Raw genomic sequence first — 12,898 nt, forward strand, 5'->3', positions numbered from 1 at the left:
TGATATACTCATTTTGTCTGCACTGACAGCCAGCCAGCTAGCACACCCACACCCACACCCACCTCTCCCCTTACATAAGCACGACTAATGGTTCAAGAAACAAGAGTAAAAATCCAAAGTGCCTTTATTGAAAGGAGAAGAAGAAATGGAGGCCAGTGTCACAACCTTCCCCCTCTGGGATTCCTCTGGGTCAGAGGGTCCTTCAGATGCAACGTCGGCAGCATTTGGCCGCTCCATCATAGCAGGTTCCAATGGCTTTCATGAAGATGGGACACAGCATAAATGCACACGTGCCATTATTTTTCGTACATGTGAGAGTATCTGAGTAAAAAATAATAGTCACTGAGTAAAAAAATAAAGCGAAAATAAAAAAATATCTGAATGTACAAATTCAAGAGAACAGCCTTTAAAGACCTTTGTTTGTATTCATCCATTCAGAGGGAAATGCAAGCAAAGACTGAGCGACAAGACTGGCCGGATTCTGCGCCTCAAGTGAACACAGACATGCCAAGCAAACAAAGGGAATTCAACCTGCTGTGAAATTTGCCTTCACGATTGTAAAAGAGTCACTGTAAGTTTTAAAAAAAAAATCGCAGTCTGATTTTTTTAAACCTACAGTCACTATATATATAGATAGATAGACAGATATTTCTATATAGAGATATCTATATAGATTTATCTATATATCTATCTCTATAGATAGATATAGTTGTGTCTATATAGATATCGATATCTATCTGTCAATCTATCTACAGAGATAGATAGATAGATAGATAGATAGATAGATAGATATAACATCTAAAAGGACTAAGACTGAAAGCGGGGAAGTTATTTCCTTTGGTGTGTTTCCCAGGTGTGTCGGACGATGCCCCACGCAATGACTATTTCTCCTATGCTGTCTGTGTTGGTGCTCCCTTTGGTGGGAAGTCAGTTCCTTCACGTGCCAGCAGAAGAGCCAGAAGTATAAAGATCTGACCATACAAATGAACAGCGGGAGGGAGAGGAGGAGGATCCACTTGGGCCAGGACTAGCACTTGAACTTGAAGCTATTTGAAACCGTATTTACGGATTTGCAGATTCACAGAAGTTCGGGGCTGGAAGGGACCTCATGAGATCATTGGGTCTAGCCCACTTGCTCTGGAAAGGAAAGACTGCTGGGGTCAAATAAGCCAATAGTGTACTTCAAAGTTAAAAGTACAATGATAATTATGTGCATATACACATACAGTCTCTATGATTAGCAGAGATTAAAGCATTAGTATAGTGCCACTCGCACACCACCTGTTGTGAATAAACATGCCCCCCCACAGCATATCTCTTGTGTAAAAAGAGTAGCTTCCCATCTCCACAGCTAAATTCTCTCTGCACTTTTTTGACCCCTTAATATATAAATACAATAAAAACAACTGGACTGAGTTAGTGTCCTGCTAGGGAAGGTTTCTGCACTGGCTACCTTCAGACTGACAGGCTAAACAGGTTCCTTAAATGAACTGAAGGCTAACACTTTCAAACGTGGGCACCTGCAGAGAGGCACCTAAAAGGGAGCAGTCTGCCTCTGGGAGGTATGAAGCCCCTCACTGAGAGCCTGAAGCTTGCAGCTCTGCACAAAATCAGACTATTTCTATTTAAGTGTCTGAATATGGATGGGTAGGCATCCTCTAACAGACTACATGAGGGATTTTATTCCTTGTTCCTCACTTAACCAGCCACAAAGATCATCACCTGCTAGTGTGCTCCAGTTTTATTGGCATCTTACCTGCAAGAGCCTGGCACAGCAAAAAGAGGAGGGCAAGCAGGAAGTAAAGGATCCTCATGGCTGATGGTCACCCGGCTCTGGGACATCAAGGAGGAGAGAGCCTGAGAGGAGAAGGAGAGGTCCAGTGTTTATAGGGCCTGGAGGATTATGATCCTTTTCAGGTCCAGGTGACATCTGGGATGGATGAGCTGCAACCTCTAATTAGAAATAATTGGTACATGTACAAGTGTATGGGAAGCATGACAGAGAGGACAAGTGTCTGCCCTGTGGTTGCAGCTGCCTGTAGTGTTTACAGCTGTGTTAAAAGTGTTTACAGCTGTAAACACATGTGGCCAAATTCACAGGACCCAATTCACTTAGGTACTATTATTACTGTAGTACTTCAAAGCCCCATCCAAGGGCGGAGCACTGGATACACAATGGGTGTGTCTACACATGTCTTTACACGTGCCTAAACTTAATGAGATTTTCCCTAATGCTCATGAAGGTGATGTAGGTGCGTGTCTACAGGTGCACATGTGAAGGCACATTAACGTGGTGTGAGGACCGCCTTGGGACTAAAGTTAGTCCCAAGTCAGTCGACATACACGGTGTTAATGCACCTTAGCGCATCTACATGTTATGTTAAGGTGCTATTTGTGCATAAATTTGATACTTGCTTTTGCAGGCATCAAATTTAGGCATGCATAGCCAAAAGTCATCATTTTTAAGACTCGAGTAGATGCACGCCCTTCATGTGCCTTAAATCAGGCTAAAGCGCCTGAAATCAGCACATGTAGGCGCACACAACTAGTAAGAAACAATCGTTTCCCAAACCCTTTAGAATCTAAAAAGTCAAGACAAAGGAAGGACTATTTATCACCAGTTTGAGAATTAGGTTACTCAACCAAGGCTATGAGTGCCAGAACCAAGAGCTTTGAATTTCTTCTTCCTTCTAATACTAAGTTGTCCTTTTCCCACAGCTTGGAGGGCCTGCTGCCCAGCAATACAAGATCAAAGCAAGCTGCTTAGCACACATCCTTTGTACAGAGGACAGATCAGATTTTGGTGGGGAGAAGAACAACATCAGCTACTTCATAATTGAGAAAATACCATTGCAAGGTTCAGCTGGGGAAAGTTTGCGGGTGACATAAGGCAGTTAAGCAATGCAACAAGATTTGTGTACGCTCAGCTCATTGTCACGTGTCAAGAAGGAAAGATCTTGCTAACTCATGTCTGTACCGGGCTAGTTTAGACCTCAGTGACCTCCCTACCCTTGACTAGGAGGCAAATACAAGACTGGATCCAAAGCCTTTGAAATTAATAGAAGATGCCCTCCTTGGTGGCCAGAAAAGTTTTGAGTGAGCTTTGCAAATAGGTTCTTGAATTTTTTTTCCATGAACACAGTCCTTTCAGAGAGTTATCGCTGTGATTGACAGGATGTCACAGCCCTCAGCGGCCATGAATCCAACACAGTTTGTTACTGCTTTAGTGAACCATTTCATGAAACAAAGTGGGCTTCTTGATATTGTATGAGAACAAGTAGACCAAGGGTGGGCAAAATATGGCCCACGGGCTGCATCTGGCCCAGCAGGCATTTTCATCTGGCCCACAGTGCCCCTCAGCGAACTTGGTCCATGAGGCTGGGAGCAAGGCGTCCACATGTACAACATCCCAACATACCCTCCTGGGCCTTGTTCCCACCCTCTTGGGTGGATGGGCTCTGCCCAGCCAGCACCTTCTGGCTGGGGCTCCTGCTACAGCTGGAAACCTGCTCGCTCGGGGCAGCAGGTAGGGAAGCAGCGGGGCTGGTGGGGGCGGTGGAGTTGCAGCTGGGCAAAAGCGGGAGCGCAGCGCGGAGCCTGCTCCCAGAGGGGTAGCAGGAGTGCGGAGCTCAGCTGGGCAGGATGTGGGTATGGGTGCAAGGGTGGGGGGGTAGGGGCCCCTCAAAGACTCCCTCCATCATGTGCAGGCCCTGCTGCCAACAGCAGCAGCAAGCGAGGAGGTCAGGTGCACTCATGGCCCCCAGCACAGTGCCAGCCGCCCCTATCGCAGGGGCTCTGCACCGCGCACCTACAGCTTTGCACTTGCCCCGGAGATGCCATGCACTGGACTCGCGGGGAAGCAGGGGGCAGAGCTGCCTCCACTCCCAGTGGAGCGTGGGGACCTGCGTAGCAGGGAGCAGAGGAGGCAGCATGGGGCTTTCCCCACTGTGAGTGCTGGAGCCCCAGCAATAGGGCAGGTCCTGCTCCCTCCTCCTGCACAGCGCTGGCCAGAGCCGCACCCCACCAGGTGCCTGCACTGGACACGAGCGCCCCAACCTCCCCACCTGCTGCTGCTGCTGGCAGATGGGGCTGCATGCCAGGGCAGGAGTGTGTGGGGGCCCCTACACCCGCCACCCTCTCTCACAATACCCTCTCACAAGTCTCACAATACTCAGGATTGATTTGTGAATTAAAAAACCATGCCCATTGATGCACATGGTGCACATAGATGAGAAGGTTGGCTTCTGTTCAATAAGAAAGATCATTTCTCATTCTCACGGTTGCAGCGCAACACCACAAACTGAGTTCAGAAAGTAAAAACCCAGAAGATGCATAAAAACATCCGCGCTCATGATTTTTAAGCCAGACTCATGATTCGTGGGGCTTCACAAGTTCCAAATGCTGGCTAATTAGCCATGCTGTAAGACTGACTTTGTTTATGTGCTTTCCATAATCCTGAGCCATCTGCACCTGTACATTTCCCTAATGATATATATACAGATAATATCACTGCCTAATAATATTATCATATATTATGTTATTTTTTGAGAAACTTAATGACCCCTCTTGGCCAAGGCTTAAATCAAGAAGGCTATTTTGGAGTGTGGGAAAAGAGCTGAATGATGAAAAGGAAAAATAGAGCTAGCAATGAAACACAATTGACATCATTAACGAATTTCTGATCCCGGACCCCACATTGAAACCTCATGGCTTTGCTTTACCAAGGCAGAGCAGGACAATATTGAACAGGGCTCGTACTGGACAAGGTAGGTATCGCTTCCTATTACAGACATGGAATTTTATTAAAGGTCCCAAGTGTGAGTGGGGCAAAATCCAAACTATAGCACACACCATGGGGGACTGTCCTGTTTATTGCTTTAACAGTGCCACTGAAGACCTGTACCAGGTTACTAACAATGCCTTGTGATGGATATCAAATCTAAAGCTGTCACTTTAGCCTTATCCCTCGGTGCCATTGTTATCAGGTGTTTCTAGCTCGTTCTGTCAGTCAGTTGTTATATTCCATATGAATAAATAAAACAAAATAAAAAGTATAATATATGCAGTTAGATTTACTGTGTAAAGTACTATAAGTCTGCAAAAACCTGATTGTGGTAGTTAGCTAGTAATTGGTAGTGTGGAGGTAGCATCTAGAAAGTCAGGTCCTGAACTAGGATGCCTTTGTGCTAAACTCTTCTTATTCTGTAAGAGGATGAAGTTACCGCTATGTCTAATTTTTCTTATATTTCAAAATCCCATTATGATCTGAGGGTCTCACTGAGTATGATACACTCTTATTTTCATTGCATTAAGGAAGAGTGGGATGCATGTGCGTATGAGTCAATGTGTGTTTGTGTCGGGTATCCAAGTTGTAGTCATATTGGATTAGAGATTAGAGCAGAGGTTTCCAATCTGTGGTACGGCTACCACCAGTGGTATGCAGACAGCCTGTCAGTGGCACACATTAACAGATGTATTATAATTACTTTAAATGACAACCATTTGCTGGTGGTACTTAAGGTTTGCCTGAAAAATTTGCAGGTGGCACTTAAGGTTGTAGTGTCTGAAATTGGTGGCACACAATCTTTCAGGGGTTGGGGACCGCTGGTCTAAAGGAAAAAGGAATCAGAACTTATGGCAGAGGTGATATCTGTTATTAGAATAACGAGATTTTTGCAATTAAAATCCTTTAAAATCAGTTGATCTTTAATTTTCTTTAGTTTCTTGCAAGGTCTTGGTTAGGATCCTAGGTGTAAAATGTGTGTGCAACACAATATGTTTTACTTGGCATAAGGCCTGCAGGGCTAGAGACGGACAGCTGCATTCACGTAACAGCTAGATCTTCAGCAGGCCTCGATCCGCACAGTCATTTGTAAGCAATGGAGCCCACATCCCTAAGAGGCTGCTGCTTATGCAAACCTCATTAACGTGTCTTGATGTGTTTAGAGGCTGTTCAGATTGCCTGGCTCTGTTGCCATCTAGTGATGAGCTTTATGTTGGGCGCTGGAGGTGCAGACGCTGAATTGTGCAGAACTTCAGAAGTGTCAAGACCGATTATGGGGCAAGGGACGATCCTTTCCCATACATCTGGGAAACTCTCAGCACGGTGTCGATGTTAGAAAGATACGGCAATGGAGCAGACTGCTGTGGAATTTCCTTCGCTGGTGGTGTCACGAGGACGCTGGATAAGCATCGATCAGGGAAGATTTAGGAGGAGTCTTCCTGCATACATACAGGGGGTTACACCAGGCAGCTTTTAAGGTCCCTTCCAACCCTATGCTTCTATGATGCTACTGCAAGCACGTGATAATTAGCCAGATACTTGGCTACAAATCAGCAGAGCTCCAATGACGTTCAAGGGGATGTATCCCTTGACAAGAACTGAGCACCTGAACTTAAAAGTGCATAGCCATGTATGAAAAAAAACCCCTTAATTTAGCATTGAAGACCTGCACCAATTTAATGGTCCATTAATAACCCAATTTAATAATGGATGCAAGGATCCATTTTCATATTTTGTCAAATTTTAATTTCTCTGAGGTTTCCGCTTCAGTCTGTGCCACAGAGCACACAAGGTTTGGTGCTCACCGGCTAAAGTGTCATAACCAATACTAGGGTGCAATCTGTCCTAGTGTGGAAGGTCCTTGGCATAGAAGCCAGCTTGCCCCACCAAGTGCTTCTGATTATATAGCCCCCACAGATATAAATGAGCTAATCCTGGCTTTAACTGTGTGTCTGTCTGCGCATGGGGCGCATCCAGACGAGTGCAGCTGTGTGGTATGTGGCGCTGCAAGCACATCTGCAGTGTCACATATTGCACTGTTAAGTGTTTTCCATGCTGCATGGGCACATGCTGCCCCTGGATATGCAAGGGTCAAAAAAACCCTTGGGAAAAAAGTGGAGCAGCACATGCACGGGCAGACAGCGCCGCTGAAAAGTGGAGCCAAGCTGCCCGGAGCTGTGCTGTGGCTGCCAGCCAGGCTCAGCCCAGCAGGATCACCATTGCTGAAGCCCTGGGAGACCCCCAGAACCATAGATATCGCTGCTGGTAACAGCACAGTACTGGCCCCAGCCTCCCCTACCAGTCCCGGGGTAACTTGTCACGCCCCAAAGTGTGCATGGCATAGGGGCATGGAGCTGCGTTGCAAGGTGCACCGCTGCTACTTGGCCCCAGGAAACCAAACATCCGAGCTCATGGGGACATGGCCATGAGGTAGAGCCTGGTGGCATTGACCCAAGACCTGGGAGAAGGTTTTAACACCGTATCACATCCAGGAGGTCAGATCATAGAATCATAGAAAATGAGGGTTGACAGGGACCTCAGGGGTTCATGTAGTCCAACCCCCTGCTCAAAGCACGACCAACCTCTGATAGATCATCCCAGCCAAGGCTTTGTTGAGCTAAGCCTTAAAAACCTCCCAGGATGGATATGCCACCACCTCTCTGGGTCACCCGTCCCAGTGTTTCACCGTCCTCCTCGTGAGAAAGTTCTTGCTGATATCTAACCTCAACTTCCCTTGCTGCAACTTGAGCCCATTGCTCCTTGTCCGGTCATCTGCCCCCACCGAGAACAGTCCAGCTCCATCCGCTTCGCAACCCTCCTTCGGGTAGCTATTAAATCCCCGCTCTGTCTTCTCTTCTCCAGAATAAATCAACCTAGTTCCCTCAGCCTGTCCTCATAAGTTGCGTCCTTCAGCCCCTGAACCATTTTCCTTGCCCTCCGCTGGACTTTCTCCGATTTGTCCACAACCTTTCTGCAGTGAGGGGCCCACAGCTGGACACGGGACTCCAGATGTGGCCTCCCCAGTGCTGAATAGAGGGGAAGAATCACTGCCCTTGATCCGCTGGGAAAACTGCCACCCGTGCAGCCCAGGATGCCGTGGCCCTTCGTGGCAACGCGGGCGTGCCGTGGGCTTGTGATGTCACAGGGGTCTCCACAAAGGAGGTTCCACGGCAGTTTGCAGCAGCCAAGGACCATTTGGCCCAGGCGTGCATTGAAGACGGGCTGTTGGCAGCAGCACAGAGGAGGGTTGTGTTCGAAATATCCACCCCGTCTCTGCCCAGGGAGACCCTCGCGTGTCCTGCTCTCCAGTAAGTGCCTCTTGCTACTGTTTCCCCTGAAGTTTCCCCAAACCCTTGACTCTTTTTAGAGTGAACTGCGGGTACTGGAGCAGAGAAAAGGGGGTTTGATGCATCTGTGCTAGAGACGGGAGGCTTGGGAAATGCACGAGGAATTTTCCCACACCTTTCCAGCCCTCCCTTTTGCTTCCAGTCCTCCCGCCATCATCCCTACTTCCTAGCCCTCGGTGAAGGAGGTTGTTGCCTATGAAAGCTCACACCTTTCTGCTCCAATGAGTCTCTAAGGTACCACGTGCCCTGCCTGTTGCCTGTCACCCCCACTTCAACCCCATGTGCCCCATGACCTCTTTGAAAACACTGCTTTTTTATTGACAAATATGATTCCTGTTAAAAGCTAAAAGATGCGAAAGGGGGAAGTGCAGAACTCACTTGGGTACCTGTGTAGGAAGAGAAAAGCGTATGTCAGAGGCATAGCCAGCCTTAGGGACTGGGTAAAGTAAGACATACAACACGGTCTCCCAACCTCTGTAGCTGTAAGAGGCCAGCCCCGCAGCTTGCCACATCTCGTCTGCGAGCAACCCTGCTCCTTCTCTGTGGCCATCTGAAGGATGCTGAAAAAAGCTTCTAGTAGGCAAGTACAGTAGGGAGTGACTTCCAAAAATAAGGTGTTCTCTGCTAAGATGCACCCTAGGTCCTAGGCAGTTTGAGTCCAGGCATAGCCAGCAAGAGACCCTCCACGGAGGATGGCCAGGTTTTCCGTTCATCGTGGGAAAATGTGGATTTTCTCCTTTAAAAGAGAAAAATGCAGGAAACAGCATTGGATTGCACAATTCCAGCCTGCAAGGGGGCTGCTTGGGGGTGGGGGAAGCAGGATGCGGGGGGTGACACATGCATGTGTGCTTGTACGCATATGCACATGGCCAGCAATACAGCCAGGGAGTGGTGGAGAGCAGCTCCCCCAGCTGCCCACAGGTAAGTCTATGGGAGGGAGGTGGCATAGGCGACAAGGGGGAGGGTGCAGATTAAGGCCCCCGTGGTGAGGGAGGGAGTAGGGCAGGGCTGGGGCTGGGGTTGCTGCCCAGTTGAGGCAGTGGGCTGGCACAACTCCACACAGCTGCCATTGCCCCCACTGCTGCCAGGCAAGCAGGAGGTGGCTTGCCACGGTAGCACATCCGGTGCAGGGCTCCCAGAGGTAGTGGCAGGGGCAGGGCACCAGCATATCAGAGCTGCCCAGCACCACAAACCATTATGGAGGGGGGGCAGTCACAGCTGGACCTGTGTCCTGGTGAGTGAAGGGGGCAGGTGGAGCTCTGATTTTCCAAGATAAAAAACCCCCAAAATCAAGCACCAAAGTATATAGATATTTAGAATTTATTTTATCAGGATTGAGTTGCCTTCCCAATTGCTTTATAGATCAATAAAACATTGTATTCAACTGATACTTCTATGCATAGTGGTGTTTCATTTTAATCACAGGAAAACGTGAATTTGGGGAGGTTAATCAGAGAATTTGGCGGGTTTATAAGACAATTTGTGATTTTTAAACAGAGAAAACTGGGATCCCTGGTGCTGGCCATCACATTATATTTTTAACTTCTCTGCTTCCCAGGGAGGCACTAGCCAGAGTCGAAGTCCAGGGCTCATGAAGATCCTCTACCTTCTTGTCCTTGGTCTCTTCTTGTTCTTACAAGCTGCTTCGGGTAAGACAGAAACCTATCCCAGAGCCAAATGAGAGTATGAAGGAAGATAGGGTGCCTGTACATGAGCAGAGAGGATGCTCTGACACACTGTAATTACAACACATCGGAGCTGACTCAATTAATTGAGTGTGCTGGAGCGTGGCAATTACCATGCTCCAGCCAGCCTCCGTGTCTCATGTATCAGCATCCCCGTGCTTCAAAATGATGGCAGGGGAGTTTTATCTAATGCTCATTCAGCGAACTTCAGATAAATCATCCACACCACCATTTTGAAGCATGGGGACGCTGGTACACGAGACCCTCTGGGTGCTTTAATTAAAGAGGCTCCAAGAGCTGCTTTATTTAAAGTGCCCCCCTCCTCCACTCCCGGAGCACGTAGGCACCCATTAATAGCACCCTACATAAAGATTCAAACATGGTTCTCGAATCAGCGGACCTGACTTTCCATCACCTAGCACCTTTTTGTTTGACATTTATACCTGTGCACCCCTAGTAGCAGAGGCAATCCTGGTTCAGAAGCATTTTACCCTTGCTTTCCACAGGTCTAAATGACCCTATGGTAGGACAGGCCATGGAGGAGTAGGCGCTGTGGTGCAGATCCTCAGCTACAGTTTAAATAAATATAAATATATAGGGCAGGGCATAATATATATATATATAAATGCAACTCTACTGAAGTTAATGGACGTATCCCAATTCACTTCAGAGAGGGATCTAGCTTGAGTTCTTTCTAAGCCATTCAAATGTTGCCACAGCAAGATGAACAAGGTTGGAGAAAACTACTCAGTTAAAACACCAGAATCAAACCTCCCAGGATCACACAACCTGTGTGCTGTCAGAGACAGTGGGAATGCTGAAGCTCTGGCAGAGACAGCAGGCACAGCAGCATCTGCCTGGCTTCCCTGTACCCACCACCACCACCGCTCCCGGCTCAAGCAGGGATTCCCCACCTCCCCTCTCACCACGCACAGACCGTAGCCAGCATGTGGTATGCTAGCTACTGCTGAGAGGTGTCTAAGGCAGACAGGACAAAGGCAGACAGGACAGTGTCCACTTAAGGCTTTTTGGAGATAATAGGTCAATTGGTAATGTCCCTCCACTCCTTCCTTGTAAAAAAGTTGTTTAAGAAGAGCTTGAACTGATGAGAGAGGCTTTTGTTTTCTTGAAGGGGTGTTAAATGCTGTGTTATCAACTCCCTGCTAGCTCCCACCCTGGTCAGGAACAATGGGATGGGGTGGGTGGGGGGGAACTCCTCCCTAATCAGAGTGTCTTGCTGGCACCTGTCTGCATCCCTCCCCAGCTCAGCACTATAGAAGGGAAGGGAGGGCTGGCCTGGTGCCGCCCACTGCCCCCCCCAGCTTCTAGCCTGAGCCACTGCAGGCATATGCCTCCATTTCCTCACTCCAGAGGGAATGTCTGAGCAGCTACAAACTGGTTCAGCCTAGCTAGGTTAGACTAACCTGCAAAGATTGAATCAATTTAAGCTCAGGCTTTCTGGATGTCTGTCCCTAGCCAGGGGGCACCATATGCACTTGCATGCGTGCACGCATGCATGTGGCCAGGAATACAGTGGTGGAGAGTAGCTCTGCAGGTATGTCTAGTGGGACAGTGGCAGGGATGCAGACTGGGGCAGCAGCCACAGTGAGGGAGGGAGTGTGGCAGGGTTGGCAGATGGGGCTGGGGGACCCACCCACACCAGGTTGTGTCCGGGGCCAGGACAGGAATGCATGGCTGTGGGACCCGGCCAGGGAGCAGAACAGAGCTACAAAGGGCTGGCGGGGGGGTGTGGCTTCCTGCAACATGACAGGAGGGCATAGGAGGACACATGGCCCCTCGCATTTATTTGCCCACAATAGGGCATAGGGCTGCACCCTGGCTGCCTCTGCAGCCCAATAGGCAGGACCTGGTGCAGGAGGGTGGATTGGGGCAGCGAGGCTCGGTGCCACTGCTGCCACCGCCATGGCGAGGTGCCCCCTGCCCACTGGCAGCACCAGCAGCAGCTGTAGCAGGGAATTGTGAAGCGAGGCAGGGAGCTTCGAGCCTGCAGCGGGCAGCCCGCATCCTCCCCACCTGCAGCCAGGGCTCGGGGGCCCAGGAAGTGGGGCAGGATGGTCCCATAGCCCTGGCAGTTGCGGGCCCCCTGCAGTAGGACTGTGGAGGGCAGGGGGCTGCAGGTCACAGTGAGGGGCCCCAGTACGGTAGAGGGATGGGGAGGTGTGGGTTGCGAGTGAGGGGTGCTGGCAGGACCAGGGGGTTGCGGGTCAGGAATGAGGGGCACCATCAAGGATGGGGGGACAGCAGGTTGGAAGTGAGGGATATTGGCAGGCCCGGGGGGCTGTGGGTCAGGAGTGAGGGGGCACTGGCAGGGCCGGGAGGGCTGTGGCTTGGGAATGAGAGGCAACAGCATGGGCACAGGCACGGCACTGGCATATCAGTGCTGCTCAGCACCACAAAGCGGCAGGGGGCAAAGCCATACCTGGATCCACATCTTGGCGAGGGAACAGGGCAGGGTGAAGCTCTTATTTTCCAAGATAAAAAAACAAAAATCAAAAGCCAAAATTTATAGGTATTTAGAATTACTTTTATTATAATGATTGAGGCACTGGTCAGCTTCCAAATTGCTTTAAAACTGTAACTATATCAATAAAACACTGTGTTCTACTCATACCTGTATATATAGCAGCGGTTGGTTCATTTTAATCATGAAAAGATGCGGATTTTGGGTTTTCTAATCAGAGAATTTGGGATTGTTTTAAACAGAGAAAACCAGTGTCCTTGGTAATGACCAGACCTCTCTAGTGACGGCAATAATGCCTCTTTGCATAGCCAATGAGGTGTAAAGCAACCCTCTCTGCCTACCAAGAGTTTAACTCCGAGCTCCATACTGAACCTAACTCCAAGGTTTCCTGCTGGGGCGCCTTCAGAGAAAAGGTCGTGAGCAGCAGCTCGGGGGAAATCTCCATCGAGAGCCCCACAGTACTGGAGCACAGGTAGACGCACAGCAAGCCAGCACCCTTTACGATCATTTTTCGGAGGAGAAGCTAACCCGGCTGCCCACAGATGGAGATGGGGTAGCCTGGGAGCTGATGGCAAGGGTCCAGTCCACAGTCTATTCCCTC

The 12,898-nt window shown here is 49.1% G+C and overlaps 1 protein-coding gene across 1 annotated transcript; it reads right to left on the bottom strand.

The window, feature by feature from the left end:
• Positions 1–202: 202 nt before the first annotated feature.
• On the bottom strand, positions 203–1,814 carry DEFB1 (defensin beta 1). Its single transcript, XM_090031344.1, has 2 exons — positions 1,757–1,814; positions 203–321 (listed from the first exon to the last, which is right to left on the bottom strand). Exons 1-2 carry the CDS (start codon positions 1,812–1,814, stop codon positions 203–205), a joined length of 177 nt encoding a protein of 58 aa, XP_089887470.1.
• Between the last annotated feature and the right edge of the window lie 11,084 nt (positions 1,815–12,898).

The sequence above is a fragment of the Crocodylus siamensis genome, chromosome 1 (genome assembly GCF_052110815.1).
Source record: "Crocodylus siamensis isolate JL-2025a chromosome 1, ASM5211081v1, whole genome shotgun sequence".
NCBI classification, from domain to species: domain Eukaryota; kingdom Metazoa; phylum Chordata; order Crocodylia; family Crocodylidae; genus Crocodylus; species Crocodylus siamensis.